Consider the following 18,412-nt stretch of genomic DNA (forward strand, 5'->3'; position numbering starts at 1 on the left):
CGTGCATACCTTTTTTTCTTTCGTTCTATGGAAGATTACGGATTTCACAGACCGAAGTTTCCCGCTTCTCCGGTCATCGTTTCACTCTGGAGAAATGAACCTTACCGACTTTTTATTAACTGCAGAGAACGTTGTCATTTTTTTGTCAGTCTCTTCGTAATCGTCGTCGTAATATACAAAAACAAAAGTCAGATTATTCAGTACGATATTTTGTTCGTAGAGGATAAAGATAGCCGATTTTGACGCGTATTACAAGTGATTGTGCAACAAAATAGTCGAGGAGATGAAATTTAACTGGATAGAAAGAGACCGCCTAGGTACGTGACTGATGATGAAAAATGCTACGAATCTTACGCATCGCGCACCTTCTCTTAGACAGATATCCAAGGCCGCATTCATTTTTACCATTTTTTTTTCTTCTCTTGCACTTCGATGCAAAATAGCACCAGTTTTACAACCAAGCAGAGTGCATTGCAATGATTATTGTGCATTCAATTTTGAAGTCAACGGAATTTTGTACGAAAAGGTCAAAATTGGTGACACGGATGAAAGGCTTAAGTTCGAGGTATTTTTAACAAGAAAACACAAATAGATCGTGAGTCAAATTTAAGAGGAAAAAAAGACCTACTCGACGGAACTAGAAAAAAACCTGCTTAGTAAAAATTTTCCATCATCTAACACAACTTGTATAAATTGTAATGGATTGTTAATCGATGGGCACAATATCACCATAATGTAGCTAATTTGTTAATTTTTACATGGTTTAGAATTAATTATACAGGCATATATATTTATTTTTAAACTTACATGATTTAAAATATTATAAAAACATCAGAATTCGAACTTGAAACATTTACTTCTTTATGTGAGCGGAAAGTTGTTAAATGTGATCGAACAACAGCAAGTTTCCACTACGGTAACGCGCACGGTAAAAGAAAACACAAAAGAAAGAAAGAAATAAAATATCTACGTATTAACGTAAGTTTCGAACCGGTTAGCAAACTCGAAGTTAATGAAGCGAGAGAAACCAATTCCCGATGTGTTATATACTAATATACAAGTATTGTTACAGAGGTCGATCGTAGAAGAATTTGAAGTGGCCAAATCGGGTTTCGCATTTGGTGCCGGGAAAGGAACGCATAGCATTGAGGAGCCTCGCGTATATGCAAATCTTAACCGGCCGACAGCCTGCAGCTGCCCGCAACTCAAGTGAGAGTAAAACGAGAAACTATACAATATTATTCAACGATGACGACGTTACTTGTCGGATAAAATATCCACTTTTATCTAGGACGCCATATATACACGTATAATATAAGTGGGTATACGTATACAATACAATATGTATGTATCGCCCGGTAGGTATTTATAATACGTGGGTAAGGAAAAATGACGGTTGAATAAATTTTGCGTTCAAGAAAAGAAAAAGAAAAAAAAAAAACAAAATAGAGTGACGGTAAAGCGGGAAGAAAAATTCTTTTGAAAATAGCACCGTAAATACGATGATAATGATAATATTGTAACACGATAACGCACAAAGTGCATGATTAGAGAATTAATCAATAATAACAAGAAAAGAACAAAGTTTTCTCGTACACGGGTAAAAAGGTGAATTTTTCAATTTCTCTTCCGGAAAACGAAGCAAAGCTTTGCTGGTTTATTTTAAAAATTTCTTCATTCACTTCTAATCCTTCGAACAATTAACCTTAGAGTTTTTATCGAGCCCAACCGCGACGTCATGCAAGGCAACCAGTTAGGTTCGTTAGTTCTTTCACCAGTGTTACAGCTACGCTCAAAGAACACTTTAATTTTCTGGGCTTTGATTACGCGAGACAATTATTTCAGCTTCGCCTGTCTTACAGCATCCTGCGACTTTTTACAACACCTCGTAGCAGTGACGATTTTAAAAACTTTGAAAGCGTGACGTGAGATACTTAGCAATACCTTATGTATACCGAAAGGAAACGGTGAAACTTAGCAGATTGAGTGTCAGACCGCGCATGGGCGAGCTTTGTCGAGTTTTCACGCAGGCTGGCCACCTTAAATTTTTTAAAGTTAAACTGTGATCGCAAATTGTTGATATAACGATTCGGAAAAATTTTGTAAACTTTCGCTGTCGACTGAATGATGACTGCTATGACTCATCGTACAGCATAATTCCAATACGCCACTTGACGCGTGAGAGTTTGACCTATCATAACTCGTTTCGAGTAAATTGGCTCCCCTGCCTCCTTGCAGCAAAAAATATTACTGCGGTACGATTTCGCCGACCGATAGAGTTCAATTATTTTGCGCATGCGTTTTTGGTTGCTCAGTCTGCGAAATTTCACACTTTCCTTTCGGTACATGTATTAATATGTAGTACGTATACATGCATATAAACACGTGTAAATAATGTGCGTAAAAAATACTGCCCGGTATAGAAAGGATGAAAAAAATAGTCACTATTGATGGAAATGAATGACGAAAAAAAATTCATTCCCATTTCGTTGTCTCTCTCTCTCTTTTTTTTTTTTTTACACCTACTTAGCAGCGAGTAACGAATCTTCGAACATTGTGTGTTTGATGATTATACACGTGACGTGTGCACACATCATTTACATCGTTATATTATTGATTCTATATAAAGAAAGTGACGTCGGAGCTGACTGACCGACCACCACCCGCAATATTCTTAAATGTCAGGGACCTTCGACAGATTTGTTCCCACCGTTCCGCTACGTGGCTCCCGGTCTCCCAACAACGTCGAAAGTATTGTCTATATATGCAGAATACAAGACGTTTTATTAACATTCCTCCGCTGATTAATGTATTACAGGTATGCGTACCTAATACATACATGCATATCTGTCACTGATACAGAAATTTTTAGCAATACCGGATTATATTCTACAGCCTGAGTGAATACTATTAATATGATTCTTGCAACCGAGATAAAAATGAAGAACAAGGTCGTTTTGAAGAAAAAAACGAATCACTGCATTCGCTAATTAGTTATCGCTAATTTCCCAGCGTCACTTTTCTTATATATATATATATATATATAATTGAATTACCTTTTATCGTGTAAATTTTTACGTCAAACAAGCTTTGTTTTTTTGTTCCTGTTTAAGTTATTTCAGAGAAGATCACGAACAAACGAAAAGAAGAAAGACTTTGAGCTCGCATATCTACGTAACCTGCATCAATGTGGCTTTCAGAATTCGAAGCTCAACATTACCCTATCTTACTATGTTTATTATTGGCCTCTCTTTGAAGTGAAGAAACAGATGGTGCCTATCACAGGGTGAAACAAAGTCCGGAGTGTGTGATTTTATATTTTTAACCGTGAACCCCTTTGTCAAGAACAATACGCAAAATTCAAAATCATTGTATCGAGTGTAACAACTTAAAAGGCGGATGTTATTCGAATTAAAATCGAAGGATGGAGTCGCCAATGCAATTTGAGCGGCCGATATTCTATTGTATAAAGTTTTTACAAGATTTAGATAGTATTAACGATAAATTTCAGACAACTTGTCAAAGTTTTGTTTCTGTGATGTTATAATAATGAGAACAGCAAAGCTACACTTCATTTCTAGTACGTTTTTGGTCTAACAGCACACACCAGTCACTGACTGAATTCTTGTAATATTTGCGAAGAAGTTGCTTTTCTCAAGATATAAATTGTGCCTTGACTAAAAGGCCTGGTAAAAAAGAAAAAGCAAAATTAAATCCGGGTCTCACTCTTTCGCTCTATCTCTCTCTCTGTCCGTCTCTATTTTCAAATAAATTAAATATATACTATTAAAATAAAACTCTTGAAACATTCTCCTCGCGCCAATAATACTTCGACGTATCGTTCAACTGTAGTACATATTAATAAGCGTAGTAACAAGCATCGTTTTGACGCAGTTTAAACGCAGCCTCTCCACGAAACGTGAAGTGAGAAAAAAAATTAGTCAGGTGTAAAAAAGCTGGCGGTAAATAAAATAGTCTGCATTTTTCATATTGACAAGATCGAATCTATTGCGTTAACATCGGTTTCACTGCGCAAGCAAAAATTTGAGCTATAACGATGGTACGAAACAAAAATTGGCATAAAAATTAATTTTCATGCCGTGTATCTATCGTCGCCATGACCTTCACCATTTTTAATCTCACTTTCTTGTTAGTATGTTGTTGCGTGTAGAAAAAAACATGATTCGCAAGGTTTCGATTTAGATTAAAGAAAAAATTAGCTCTAAAAAAAAAAAAAAGCACTCGACTAATTTACCAAATACGGCGAAAGAAATGTGATTCCATGCAATAAAATAGTGATCGGAAGAACAGTCTAGTCTATTCGATGAAACCATTAGTATTCGCATCAGCAGAACATTTCGTCCGTCATGTTTGATCACCGTATTTGGTAAACTGAACATACTTTTTTTTGCATGTGGTGATCGTACGCTTCGCGAAATCATTGAGGTGGGCCACAATAGTCTTGAAAGAAATTTGTACAGTGAATCCTTTGTGAAGAACTCAACATTTTTAGTCTATAGATCGACATAGATATGCGAGCATATCGATATAGAAGAAAAAAAAAAAAAATTAACAAAAATTCAAGTAATTTGATAGAAAAAGTTGACCGGGCAAAGTTCGGGATCTTTGTTGTTTCTTACTCAGTTTGATTCGAATTTTCTTAATAAAAATTGATTCGCTTGTATCTCACACATAAAGCTATAGATACACCCACTTCAGCTCCAAATTCGAAAATCTATGTTTTTTTTTTTGTTTCTACGAAGAATTTACTGTGCATTGAAATAAATTATGCTTGACAATGATATCGCCAGTTGATCTATTACTGTAAAAAGTCTGACTATTTCTTTCAATTCAAACGTTGCTAATCGTGTTTTTTCGATGCTCCACAGCTGTACACAACATAGCGGCAAGATAATGAAATCGAAAACGATGAGGGTCACGGCTAAATTGAAATGGTATAGAATGTGCCACATCGTGCGAGATGTTATAAAACAAAATGGAACAAATGAAAGCTCCAATTCGCAAGGAGAAGCAGCTACAACTATAAAAATCGTGGGTTTCGCTCCTTGTTTAATTACCGCCGTTGCCGCACTATTAAAGGCGGACAACCCTGCGTACCTGTATCCCAACATACGGCATCGCGGGTATCAAGCGGCTTACGCAATAGAGAATTCGTGTCGATCGATCAGTGGGTTATATATGCTGTGAGCTACAGCCTCGCACACATGTGAAGATTTACCATCGTCCGTATAACATTCTTCTATCTCTCTCTCTCTTTTTCTTAACTTGCATAACTCCACGTTAGGTGATCGACGCGAGTGAAGTAATAGTTGGTTATAATGTAAATTATACCCACATAAGCTGTAGTACCGGGTAGGTATATAAAATACTGCATTACACATGCGGACATATTAATATAGCACGGAAGGAAACTGAACGCTTACCTGCGCAAACGGAAGACTAAAAACAACTTGCTGCACAATTATTTTTATTTTCTTTTGTAGTCGCGGTTTTGTTTATGCCAGCAAGACGAACAGGAAAGAACAGATAGGGATTGGAAACAGCGAGTTAACGGCTCTTCTATTACTTCCAATCAAGTTAAGCAATTCAAGTTTTGCTTCTAGCGCAAGGTTTCGCTGTCAGGTGTATATTATTAATTACTCATAGATGGAGAGTCGGAGTTACGAGATTAATTATCGCTGTTAATCGGCAATCATGCAGGGGTTCCATATTTTCGTGCGCCAAATGGAAAACTAGAAACATTTAGCGAAGAATTGCAACGTTTTGTTCTATAAAATTTGTCTGTTGTAAAAATATTCAAACGTTTTATTCGAATGGTGGATAATCAATAACTACGATATGTAGTTATAGAGATGATTGAGGTCGGGGCAGGAAGTTCTGCGTACATTTATTACAGACAGGTAACAGACTTCGCACCGTTGAAATTTATGAAATACTAGCTTTAAAACCCTCGCTCGCTAAAGCTCGCTCGGGGTCGGATGCCTAGTCTAGCTGGTTTTTGTGCTCGCTTACTCGTTGTCAGTATTTTACCAGATGATACGAGATTTACCAGATACCTCACGCCCTTTCTGCTTGAGGATTGTTCAATGGGTAATAAATGTTACTCCGCTGGTCCGTGAAATCAGGTTTCATCAAGTTGCGGACCTCGAGTGCAGTAACTACGAAGCACTAGTTCTGGAGGTCGAAATCGACAAGGTAAAGGACCTGCACAGCCAAAACCACGGAGCGCTTGTCCTGGAAGTCGAGTTTCACCAGGTAGTGGACCTGGAGCGCAGTAACTACGCAGCGCTTGGTCAAAAGTCACCAGGTCAAGGACCTGGACAGCCAGAACTACGGAGCGCTTTTCCTGGATGTCAAGATGCACCAGGTGGAGGACCTGGAACGCAGAAACTACGGAGCACTTGTCCTGGAAGTTGAGTTTCACCAGGTAGCGGATCTGGAGCGCAGGAACCACAGAGCGCTTGTCCTGGAAGTCCAGTTTCACCAGGTAGTGAACCCGGATCACAGAAACTACGAAGCGCTTGTCCCTGAAGTCGAGTTTCTCCAGTTAGAGGACTTTGAGCGCAGAAACTACGGAGCGCTTATCCTGGAAGTTGAGTTTCACCAGGTAGCAGACCTGGAGCGTAGAAACTACGGTGCGCTTGTCCTGGAAGTCGAGTTGCACCAGGAAGCGGACCCGGAGCGCAGGATCAGGAGGTAGAGAACCCAATACTCTAAATCTGCGGAGCGCGATTCTCATACGTCCGCTCTACTGCGCGGTTGTTTCCGGACTGAGGAATTCGGCTAACTGATTTTCGTCTATATAGTTCGATGAAGTCAATATCCGAATATCCAAAATTTGGTTTTGAACTTTAATACTATGTATGGTTAGAATATTCAACCTCGGCATGCCCCGTCAATTTATGGAGGAAAGCAGGAACCCCGAAATCCCGTACACCCGGAATGCTTGAATCGATAGTATCAAAGGTAGACACGCTGCTTACTACGCAACGATACTTGAAATTTCAATTATACCTCCTTGCGCATGTTCGAAAACCATTCTGGATCATTGATGTGAATTTGAATTAACGATTACAAGAAATTGAGCAACGCAACATGTGATTTTATCTCTGTAGATACTACTTCTTTCGACTAAATTTTGGAGGCAATTATATGAGATGTTCTGTCATTGCCAAGACTGTAATTCGCAATCAAAATGTATAGTTAATTGCATATTGTAACCTAAACGCAGCGTTCAAATACTTTTCCTGCACCGATAATATATGTAGACAAATTTATGACGATTATTCCCGGCGAAAAAAAACACCAATAAAATTTTTAAAGCATGAAAAAGGCTGTGAAATATCTACTTGCAATTTTTTCTTCAAGATTATGAATTTTCGTTACCTCACAAACCTCACAAAGTTTTCCTGGAAAATTGATACACGTTCCATTGTCTTCATCAATTGTACACACGAGGTTGAAACTATATATATATATATATATATATTGAAAAGTATCCTTGATGGCAATTTTGAATTCCCAGTTCATTTGCGAGCAGTGCATAACTCTGCATTACATATATTAAATACTCATTTTCCAAGTTACGGTTTGCAATACAAGAAAAACAATTTATAAATGCCAAGCAAGCGTGTCTCGCCGGTTTCAGCAGAAAAGAATAGCAAAAAGTTTGCCTTCAACTGTATTATCTGTTTTATGATTTGAATCCTTTCACTAAAGATCGAATAAAACTTTCGAACGAAACGATTAAAAGTGCATTCGCAACTACAGGTTGCTGTTCAATTATACGTGTTTTGGTGCAATTACATTTGTATTGAGAAATTTATATCATTATTTAAAAAGAATCGATGCTATAATTTATTTTTTATGCCCATAAAGAAATTCCGTACGCGACGGCATTAAAATTTTTCCCATATTCCGAATTCACTTGCCATCCAATTCTACGGTCAAAAAATACAGATGAGAAAAAAATGTATTTCTTAAGAAATAAAATAACGTTTAAATTAGGATACTAAAAAAAAAACAAAGGACAAAAATCAGAAGTACAACCACGACGACTGAATCGATCGTATTAAGATATTGATGTACGCATTAACCTAATTGCAACGAATACTGCCAAATAAGGTATAGGAAGAGAAGAAAAAATATTCAACTAGTTGGGTATAATAGCTGTTTTAAAATACGCTGCAAAGATTATATAAACTATGTATATTAAATTCCGGCAACAAATTCCGAAACATGAGTACAGTTCGAGCAAATTCAATTGAAATCAATTAGCAAACTTCCACGCGGTTAATTCACTCACCTATGCATAAAGGAATAATTCAATCCCGACTATAATATACGTTATACAGAGGTTAATACAGTATAAATGGGTATAATAAAATGCCTATAAGCGCATGTCTTTTTTTTTTCATGTACAGGATGATTCGGCGAAGACGACCGAAAAATACGGAAACGAGAAAATAATTTAAATCAACGCCACCTGTATCGAACAGATTTCATACCTCAGTATGATACAATGAAAAAATTACGAATAATCGTCACCTCGGATGAATTGTTGGCTAATTACAACGCAGGAACGACATGTAAAATCGTGTCGTTATCCCGGATGCTAATGTCTTGGATGAACCTCTCTTTTTGCTTCTGTCACGATAGTTCATAGTTATATAATTGAAAAGGGCAATGCGAGTCGTAGAATTTCAACTTTCATAAATGGCATAATAGCGTCGAGATTTCTTTGTACACGTACCTATATACAGTTGCAACAACAATTCCTCATAACAGTTGCAATGTAACTGTGGTCGGTTACGTGAACACGGTAGGTGAATTATTGAAACTTTTACCCAACTCGACACTTCTACTACGTACTAATTCATCTTCTTCCGTTCCCTTCTTTCTTCTTTTCAACAACCTAGCTTACTTACTCGCAGGAGTCTCCGAGACTTTCGAATAATGACGGTGGTTAACCATCGTCATCTGCACTGCGAGCTAGTGCAGCGAAAGGATTTGTCTCCAAAACCGGTAAATTCAAAAGAAACTAGCCTCAAAGTGATCCTTGTTGCCGCGTTTGGATATTCGCATTAAACGGTCGTTAAAATGACAAACAAAGAAGTGCCAAAAGTCTACCGACACACCTGCACATATTCGTAAAACGCGACAGCTTCGTTTATACTCTATGCGCAATTGCGTACATGTGTTTTCAGACATCCAAAATCCTCGCCCTTCCTCTCCCTTCCCGTTAAAAGAAAAAAATACCTTTTTCTTACACGTTTTTCCTCTCCATTTTTAGACGGCTATTTCGAGTGGATGTGTACTTTTTTCTTTTTTTTCTTTTTTTTGTTTTGCAAACCCGTCGTGCGCCGCAGCAACTGCGGTAAGAAGGTGAAGAGACGAAATGGGGAGACGACAAAAGTCGCCGCAGTTGTACGAAGGGGTTGAAAAAATGAAGAGGGCGCCAAAAAAAAGGGGGGATAGACATAATGCAAAACCTCGTATAGTCGAGGACGAGAAACAATTGATACTTGTGACGTGGGGGATATACGCATACCTTATACACATACATATATTATATAAACATAGGAGTCTATTATATACCTGTGCATTACCAGGATTTAAAAGCACTTTTATTTTCTTACAGTTTTTTTTTTCTTTTCCTATATACTAAACGAAGCCTGGAGAAAATTCTCCGGGGTTTTTGGCCGTAGACTTGTGTGTTGGACTGTTTCGGGTCAGCGCAATGAAAGTTGTCAGCAAACTAAAATTATTATTTAAGTGGGTAAAAGTCACACGTTTGTGATAGGTACCTTTTAAACTTCAGGTAAAAATCTTGCGCGTACTTTACGATAAATTTTTGTACCGCGTACGTTCAAAACTATTGTTTAAACAACTTTTTTTACCAGAATAAAAGAACATTGCCTAAATTTAGAATAGTCTACTGTACTTTAAGCTCGGCTCGAATCGTGACATCGAGTAAGGTGGATGGAAAAGGAATAAGAAAAGTAAAGCGGAATGCATTTTGAAGACACTTCTTGGAACTAAGAGAACGAAAATCCGGAATACAAAAGGCTGCAAATACCCACGGTTCGTTAAGTCAACAATGTAAAACTGTACCAAGTTGATGACGAAAAATCTCGCGAGATTCGTGGAATAATAAAACCAAAAGATAAGGAAAGTATAACCAACGAATTCGGCATAACTTCACGGCTAGCACGAAGTGGTGAATTTTTTGTTGTACTTCATTTCTTTCATTTTTCATTATTTATTTATTTTTGTTTATTTATTTATTTATTTATTTTTTTACGTTCTTCAAGTATACAGGTAAATGAAGGAAGAAATGTGAAAAACTCTTATCGTGTCTCAGTGCCGTTAACGAATAATAATTTTTTTTTCTTCTCGTGCGTGCAGATACACACGTACATAGATGTATATTTACGTACCTACATTACAATCCCGTATCTGTATACACGAATATACGCGTATGTAAAAGTATCGATTTCGTGTTATTTGCGGTTTAAATTTTTCCCTGCGATATATACACGCCGTCAACGGTATACAAATTTCTCTTTCGAGACTTCTTTCGAAGTCACAAAAACGATGCATACCTGCACACATATACATACATATATATTTATATGTGAGTTTTTTTTCTCAGTTATTGGCATGCACACTGACATGTCTAACACGCCGTAAAGTAGTTGGTGCATTTCACGCGTTATAAAATCATTATTATCATTATTATTCATATACGTTATAATTGACATATGTATAGGTGCTGTATCGACGTACATATACGTATAAAGTACATATATCGGATTATCATTTCACTATTTAACGCTAATGATTTCTCTGCCTTAAGAAATTGCGTACCTATGTAATACTTTTATTCGTTTCTGAACACCGTCGTCGCGCATTGATATCCTCTATTATAACGCAACGTAACAACACTGTATGCAATGAGTGATACATGAACGCGTCGACTTTCCCAGATACCTGCGAAACTTCGACGTTAATGATATGAAAATATACGCACTTCAACAAATCGTGTTCAAGTGTGTAAATAAGAAAAGGTAAAAGAATTGTAAGAATGGGTAATGTCATAAGAAGGCAAGCGATCAGAGAGAGAAAATGCAAACACACACGAAGACATATCGAAGTGTCAAAGTTGAGCAGGGATCACGCTTCAACGTTGATTTATTACACGTAAAACAACGAATCTACGATCAAAACGATGTGCCACTTACAGCAGTGATTTTTATTCGCTTCGTGTTTTTTTTTTTTTTTTTATTTATTTATAGGTCGACGGTAAAAATGAGATTCGTGTACGAAAGAAACAGGCTTGAAAATACGATACGATATCACGTGACATCGTATCGAGAAAAGGAGAAAAAAATTTTCCCACAATGTCCTGCAAAAGATGACGATAAAATACGCAAAGACTCGTGAATTTAAAATAGGTAACAATTCATGCGTAACGAGGCCAGATATTTTACACTAAGAATAAAAATCATAGTTTTTCAATGTCTTAATTCTGGTTATTCGAAAAATGAAAATCTTCTCGGGTAAGGGAAAAATTCAAAAAATAACTTAATTTAAACTCAGATAGATGCGCGTTAATTACTCGAGGTAATGGAATTCCGCTAATATTCCGACAATTTGTCAAAATTATGATGAAATTTAAACCATTAATTATCGTGTAACACGCGCGTTGAAATTAACGGTCAACGTTTGATTGCCGGATGAAAAGGATCTGACGGGGGGGGGGGGGGGGGGGGTGAAGTAATTAGCGAGCAAATAGAAGAGGTGGTGGCAGGAAAAGCGGCGAGGTATTATACGAATGATGCGGTTTTATTTACGTAATAATTTCATCCCGACATTGTGTCTATTTGGTTATAATATAGTGTTTCAGGTGACAAATCCATTTCGAAATTATACAGCGAAATTTGATTTCTCGCACGGCCCACTATTTGATCCTTTTACAAAATTGACCAACTCGTAGAGACCATTTTATTATACAACGGAGTATCGGGTGACGCTGATATTACTTGCAGATATCCATTTGTATAATATCGCGTTGGCATATGGCGGGGGGAGGGGGGAGTTGAAGTCGAAATGAAAAAATTCTAGAATGGAAGGAAAAGAATCGTAACTCGGGTCAGTAATTTGTATTCAATACATAGTCAATTTATCGAACGAATATTGAAATAATTTACAGTCAATAATTATCGTTTTTAGGTTTACTTTAACGATGCGTAAAAAACCTTCATAAAGTTACAGCGATATTTGAAACGTGCGTAAGTATGAAAATTCTATTATATATTTATAATTTATCAAGGGAGTGATAAATTTCAATGGAATACAATGACCGTTGCTATCGAAGTTGCTTCACAATAATCTGTGTTTCTTTTCCACATTGCACATTCGTCTGATTAAGACTGTATTATATTTATAGTGGATAAACACGCGTGACCGCATACAAAGGATCGATTTGCAAATAATAAAGAATCTTGTAACACGTAACGTAACCACGCGGTACGCCTTCGCATAAGAATACGGCAATCTTGACCTTCGAAAACGGATTTGGCTCGCGGACACACCGCATAGAGTATAATATGTATAAGGTACGGGTAGAAGAGAGATTAGAATCGATAAGAGTCAATCTAAGAAAATGAATTGCATTTTTGCAACACGCTCTGAACACCAAAGTGAACCAATCAAAATGAGTAATGAAAATAAAATAAATACAAATAACTTGCGGGCAACAAAAAATATGCTTATATTAAATAAAATAACATTACGAAATGAGCAACGGAAACACGTTTCAGAAATATTTTTTACCCACACAGCGATTTTTATTCGTTACGAGAAAATAGAAAAAAAAGAAATCACTAACAGGGTTGTTGCAAACTTGTGTGTTCGAAAAAATGATTTTTGTTTTCACATGATTTCAAAAACATACATCAAATACACGCAGTAATATAAAGCAGGAAATTGTAAAGAGTAAGACGGATGTATCGATAATTGTGCGCGGAGCATAAAAAAAAAATCCAATTTTGCCAACCAAAATCACAGAAATGTAAAAATGCGCTGCAAATCAAAAGGCAAAGTGAAATTCCGAACATTTCTCAGATTTGTTACTTCGATAATAATCTGGAATTCATGTCTAGGAAGAATCTAGGTTTCTCAAAAATAGCCTCAGTATTACAATGTGCGTTTTCCTAATCCGACGAAAAAAAAAAAAATAAAATAAATAAATAAAAAAACCATCAACAATAATTGGAAAACTATTCGTAAAATTAGCTATATTGCACGAAATTATATGTGAAAAAGAGAAGCAGTTTACCTCCTCCGAAAGTGTTAGCGGAACGAACTGCCAAATGCTCAAACGGTTCGCGGTATTCGATTGGCTAATTTAATCCCGAAACACCCGCAGCTGATAAAATAATGCCGGTGATGCAGGCAGCGTCGGCAGCCGGGACTTTGATCACCGTTCGCCGCACGGCCGTCAGATGGCAGTCAAAGGCTAAAAAACGCGAGCAGCCGAAGAACGAAGGAGGGATTGATGAGAAGTGGGGGATCCCGGACTCGATTCTACTGTCATCGGCAGCGTGGAACATCGAGAGCGCTCATTGCCCGCCCTTGACAGCTGTAACACCTTCTATTACGATGCTTATAAGGTATACGCGTATACGCTTGTGTACAAGCCGATCCGCCAACTCTCGGCAAGATTTTTTAGGATCGAATTTCTACTGGCTCCAATCGGGATATGTTGTAATGTACACTGTTAGAAAATTCACGGTGTCAATACAAGTCCACACCTATTAGTGTAAAATTAAACATCGTCGGTGTAAATCGTTCGATTCTTGACACCGAGTTGTCTTAAAATCAATACCAAAATGGTGTGGACTTCTATCGAATATTGTCGGTGTTTTATTCAACACCGCATTTCTAACAGTGTACAGTAGCGATATGAAGATGGTAAAATTTGTAGATTTTACCGTTCAAGATAAACACGTTCGTCAATTTTCTCATGTTTTCGAGTTGAATCTGTCTTCGATTTTTAGCACCTGTTCTCGGTAAAAAAATAAGAGCATATATGTTTCAAAGATGGAAAGTGCTAAAATTCTGAAGACAAAGTTTCAATTCGAAAATGTGATAAAACTGATGAATGTGTTTGTCTAAATCGTAAGGCTTAAGTGTATCCTACAGTCGGTCTTTACCAAAAGTGTTGAGTGTCACTTAATTTAACTATTTTCGAAGCTTATCCATTACTGCGGTATTTTCGCATGAGCGCTGTGTAGGTTTTTTTGATAATAATAAAAATAACTGATATTTTACTCAATCGGTAAGGAGTAATTATATCATTCTCTTAAAGACCTGAAAGTCGAAGATCTTTCATATCCTGTGTACATACCATGACATATACAAATTGCAGTCAAACAAGAAGATTATGATCTGAAAAATCTATTCAAAAGTTGATGGATCGATACACATGTTAGAAACATTTGAATCTACGTTGTCTATTCGTGGAAATTGTCAGTGCATTTGAAAATAACACCTAGTAATCAACTTACACCTTTACGAAGTGTTCATCGTCCTAATTAAAACAAAGGATGGATTTACTAAGGGCGAAGATGAGAACACCTTTGATATTACTCGTAAGCATCCCATTTCCTATTTCAAACATGCGAATCAGATTTCTCGATACCATCTCTGTGATAAGGGTTGAACTACGAGCTAAATTTTGTTGAAAACGCCAAGCGGCAAAGAACCTTGAGAAATTAGTCACTTCAGCGCATTTCCACCGCATATAATACAATCAAACATCTTGTGTGATTGATGTAAAAAGTTTTCACCGCCTCTGTTATCTTCCCTCTTTCACTTTCAAAAAAAAATCCCTATGTACAATGTACTACTTTCTAGCATAGTAAAATCTATTTGGATATTCCACGAGAATCTTGACGCATATGCATAATAGGGAAGGCTTATAGCATCGGCTCATCAAGCAACAGAAATACACACACACAACCGTATATTACGTTCAAAGATTGCATGTTATGGGCTAATCGCATTTATCGACGTATCGTCGAATTTAGGGCTAATGACTTACGGACCGAGATTTTCAAGAATTTCGTGCGGGTTTATCCAAAGGAATTGCTCCAGATTCCTACGTTTCAATTTCAGACTTGGGGAAAATAATGCTGAAATAACTTTACGTAGCTAACGTATACCGAACGGTAGTTAATGGGCATTAGCAATCGAAGAGCCAACGGCAATTAACGATTTTTATAAAGCACCTTTCAATCGTGTCAAATGTAATTCAAATCGTTATATCGTATAAAACGAAATAAGTTTTATCAGTAGTTGAGGAACTTGACGTAATTTCAGACATGACTCAGAATTAAGGTAATTAACTTGTAATTCATACTCAGGTATAAATTAATAGCGTAACAGTAGGCAAACTATTTCATTTGAATGCCTTTTCTATCAAGTTGTCAAGTTCAAGAGATCTTAGATTATCGATCTCATTGGAATTTAAGTGGCAATGGGTAAATAATTGAAAAATAAACTAGAAATAACCATCAAAGAAACGGGATCAACATTATAACAGTTGACAATCGACTGATTATTTTTTTTTTTTTTTATCAAAATTTATATACTTGATTTAGTTCTGGCGAAATCTGTTGCATTTTTCGGCGCATGTGCGCAAAATTGTTACGATCTAAATTCAAATTAGCGCAAAAACTGTAACACGGGATGTTGAACTTCCAAGTCTTACCGACTTTGATAAATCGGTTATCACGCTTTCTTTTCTTTCCGTATAACGAAATCGCTTGAAACTCTGAGAATAATCAAGAAGTTCGCAAGGTTCATGTAAGAATGTAATTTCAGAAAAACTCGTTATTCCGCAACTTTCGGACTGTTATCCGTCTGAAATGGAATAGACCGTGTTAAAGAGAGAACAGGCTGATATTTTGCAAAGTCGACTACTTCCAGGTTATTCTAAATTTGCAAAATATTGAGATTTTAAAAAGGATTTCGTTACACATTAACTTTACTAACTTCAATCTTGTTTAGAATTAAATTTTTTTTTTTTTTTACGTTAATACAACGGTGAACGGATCATATAATCGACTTTGTACCCGATAAATTCGTCTAAAACTTCTAACCTGGTGTATTATTTTCCCCGCATAATTCATAACCGACGTTTTAAAATATTCGGTCTTTGCATTGTTAAAGTATTTAAATACTTCAAGGACATGCGGTGATCGCGACGCCGCTCTATAAAGGAATAAAATTTATTTTCGTCGTCGTCGTCGCATGACTCGACGACGATGATCCTCAGTTGCGAGGAAACAACGGTCTGAATTTCGCCTCTAATTTTATCTCCGTGTTCATTCGTCGGGAAATTTGTCCGAGCAGAATTAGAAGAAAAAAAAAATCATAAAATTGAAAGAAGAGAATGATGAAATTAACGAGCCGTACGAGAGATTAAAATCAGTGTGTAGTAAAGAGAAACGTGGTTACTTGATGTGAAACTCACTTAAATCCTTTGTCGTCGTCAAGGCCATTTTGGGGGCCCAGTCCATTGCCCTGGGGTCCGTTGTCGTCCTTAGAACCATCGAAGGGGCTCGCCGAACCCTTCTCTTTCTCTTTTTTGTCTCCGTCCGTGTTCTAAACAATCGACAAAAAAAAAAAAAAAATATATAAATAAACAACAATAACAAAACAACAACTATACGTGAGTGAATCCAATGCGTACGATATGACTTGCCACCTCTGTACGCGGAATGATGATATCCGGCTAACGAGACGCGAATTGCGATCCAACTATCTAGCCAAGCAAAACTATGCATGTATGAGTGTGGGCGTTGCAACTTTGCAATTCAGAATTACGAGGCTACCCAACCTTGACCTGCGACAAACGAGTTCCCACTTTTCGACTCAGATGACAAATTGTAGGTGCATATCTCGATTGATTCGAATCTTGTCCAAAATTTGATGCGACTCGTTAATTATTTCTCCGTAATTCGTCACGACGTACGGTTTTTGCAAATGGAATATCAAGATATCTATTTCTGTTTTCAGATGTACGAAGACGAAGTGAACGAACATTCGTATTCTCGATTGACTCAAAGTTTAGAAGAGTATTGTACATGGTTTGCGTTTTGATAGTTAATAAAAGTTGCAAACAAAAACGAGCGTATAACAATACGTATATTTGATAGTTCATTGAAGTCGTGCAATTAATCGATTAATCACACCGCCCTAGATTTTATGCGACTAGTTTGACATAAAATTACCGTGCGCAGATATTATACATTGACCATATTAAATAATATACTAGTATCCAGTGGGAAAATACACGTGAAAATCACATCTCAAATTGAAAAGTATACAACAGTCTGCCAAGAAAAACAAGTACAAATAATGATACGAATTGATGCGCGGTTGATTAATATTCATTTTCGAATCAAAGATAAAGTTAATTGTAAGCTAAACAACAACACGTCTGTATGAGAAAATGGCTAACGATAGCCTAAATATTGATGTGACAACTTAGCTCTTGATTATCATCATTCAAAGTTAAACGCTCTTGTTAATTGAGTAAATTGAAAAGATCGCAACGTACAACGATACAGAGCAGGAACAGAGCAGATGAAACAAAGTTAATAAGAACCTTCAACGGTCAAATGACATTAATAATATACATAATGCAAAATCCTTGCAGACTATACATTAAAAGCTTACTCACCAATCTCAGGGAACCCATTCGAGGCTCCAAGTCTTTTGGGGTGGTGGGACTTGATCCCAGAACGTACTCGACCATTTTAACGCCAAGACCTCCGGTTTCGCTGAAATATGATGATAAGCGTTGATGAGATGTGAAATAATACCGGATCGAATGACTCGGGAGAGCGGATAGGGGGCGAAATCGAGAGCAGTTTGTGTTCAATTGAAAGATTTACAGCCGGCAATGAGACGTGTCTGAAGCGTCTTTTTTCTAGTCGTTTGGGTTTTTTTTTTTCTTCTCGTGTTGGTAACAACTTTTTGCGCACCCGCTGAATGTATCAGAATTATAAGCGTGACGTCAATCTCGACCCTGACGAACGACCCACTACTGAAAATATTTATTATCCCGGTTTACGCAGGATTACGAAATAATCGTTTTTCGCAGCTGAACTAAACTTCTGTTTTTTTTCTTTCTCCTTTTTGTGCCTTTCTTTTTTACTCAAGATTCGATTATTTTCAAACGCATTTCGCGTTGATTTACTATAAATTTGAGAAATTACAAGCAACATTATTACACATCCAACTTCGTTCACGGCTTTTGTCAATCGGATTGTCGAATCTCAAAGGGAAAAGCTTCACGATTATCGATTTCTATTGA

General features: G+C 36.9%; 1 protein-coding gene across 9 annotated transcripts in view; it reads right to left on the reverse strand.

Annotated features, from left to right (window-relative positions):
• LOC124303292 (maternal protein pumilio) overlaps window positions 1-18,412 on the reverse strand; it is a 107,193-nt gene that overhangs the window by 50,884 nt on the left and 37,897 nt on the right. For all 9 annotated transcript variants that reach the window (XM_046760349.1, XM_046760347.1, XM_046760346.1 and 6 more), the window contains 2 exons: window positions 17,777-17,876; window positions 16,565-16,695 (listed from right to left, as the gene is read on the reverse strand). In XM_046760349.1, coding sequence (XP_046616305.1) covers window positions 16,565-16,695; window positions 17,777-17,876 — 231 coding nt within the window. The remainder of the gene's footprint in view (window positions 1-16,564; window positions 16,696-17,776; window positions 17,877-18,412) is intronic.

This window comes from Neodiprion virginianus, chromosome 4 (assembly GCF_021901495.1).
Source record: "Neodiprion virginianus isolate iyNeoVirg1 chromosome 4, iyNeoVirg1.1, whole genome shotgun sequence".
Lineage (NCBI taxonomy): Eukaryota > Metazoa > Arthropoda > Insecta > Hymenoptera > Diprionidae > Neodiprion > Neodiprion virginianus.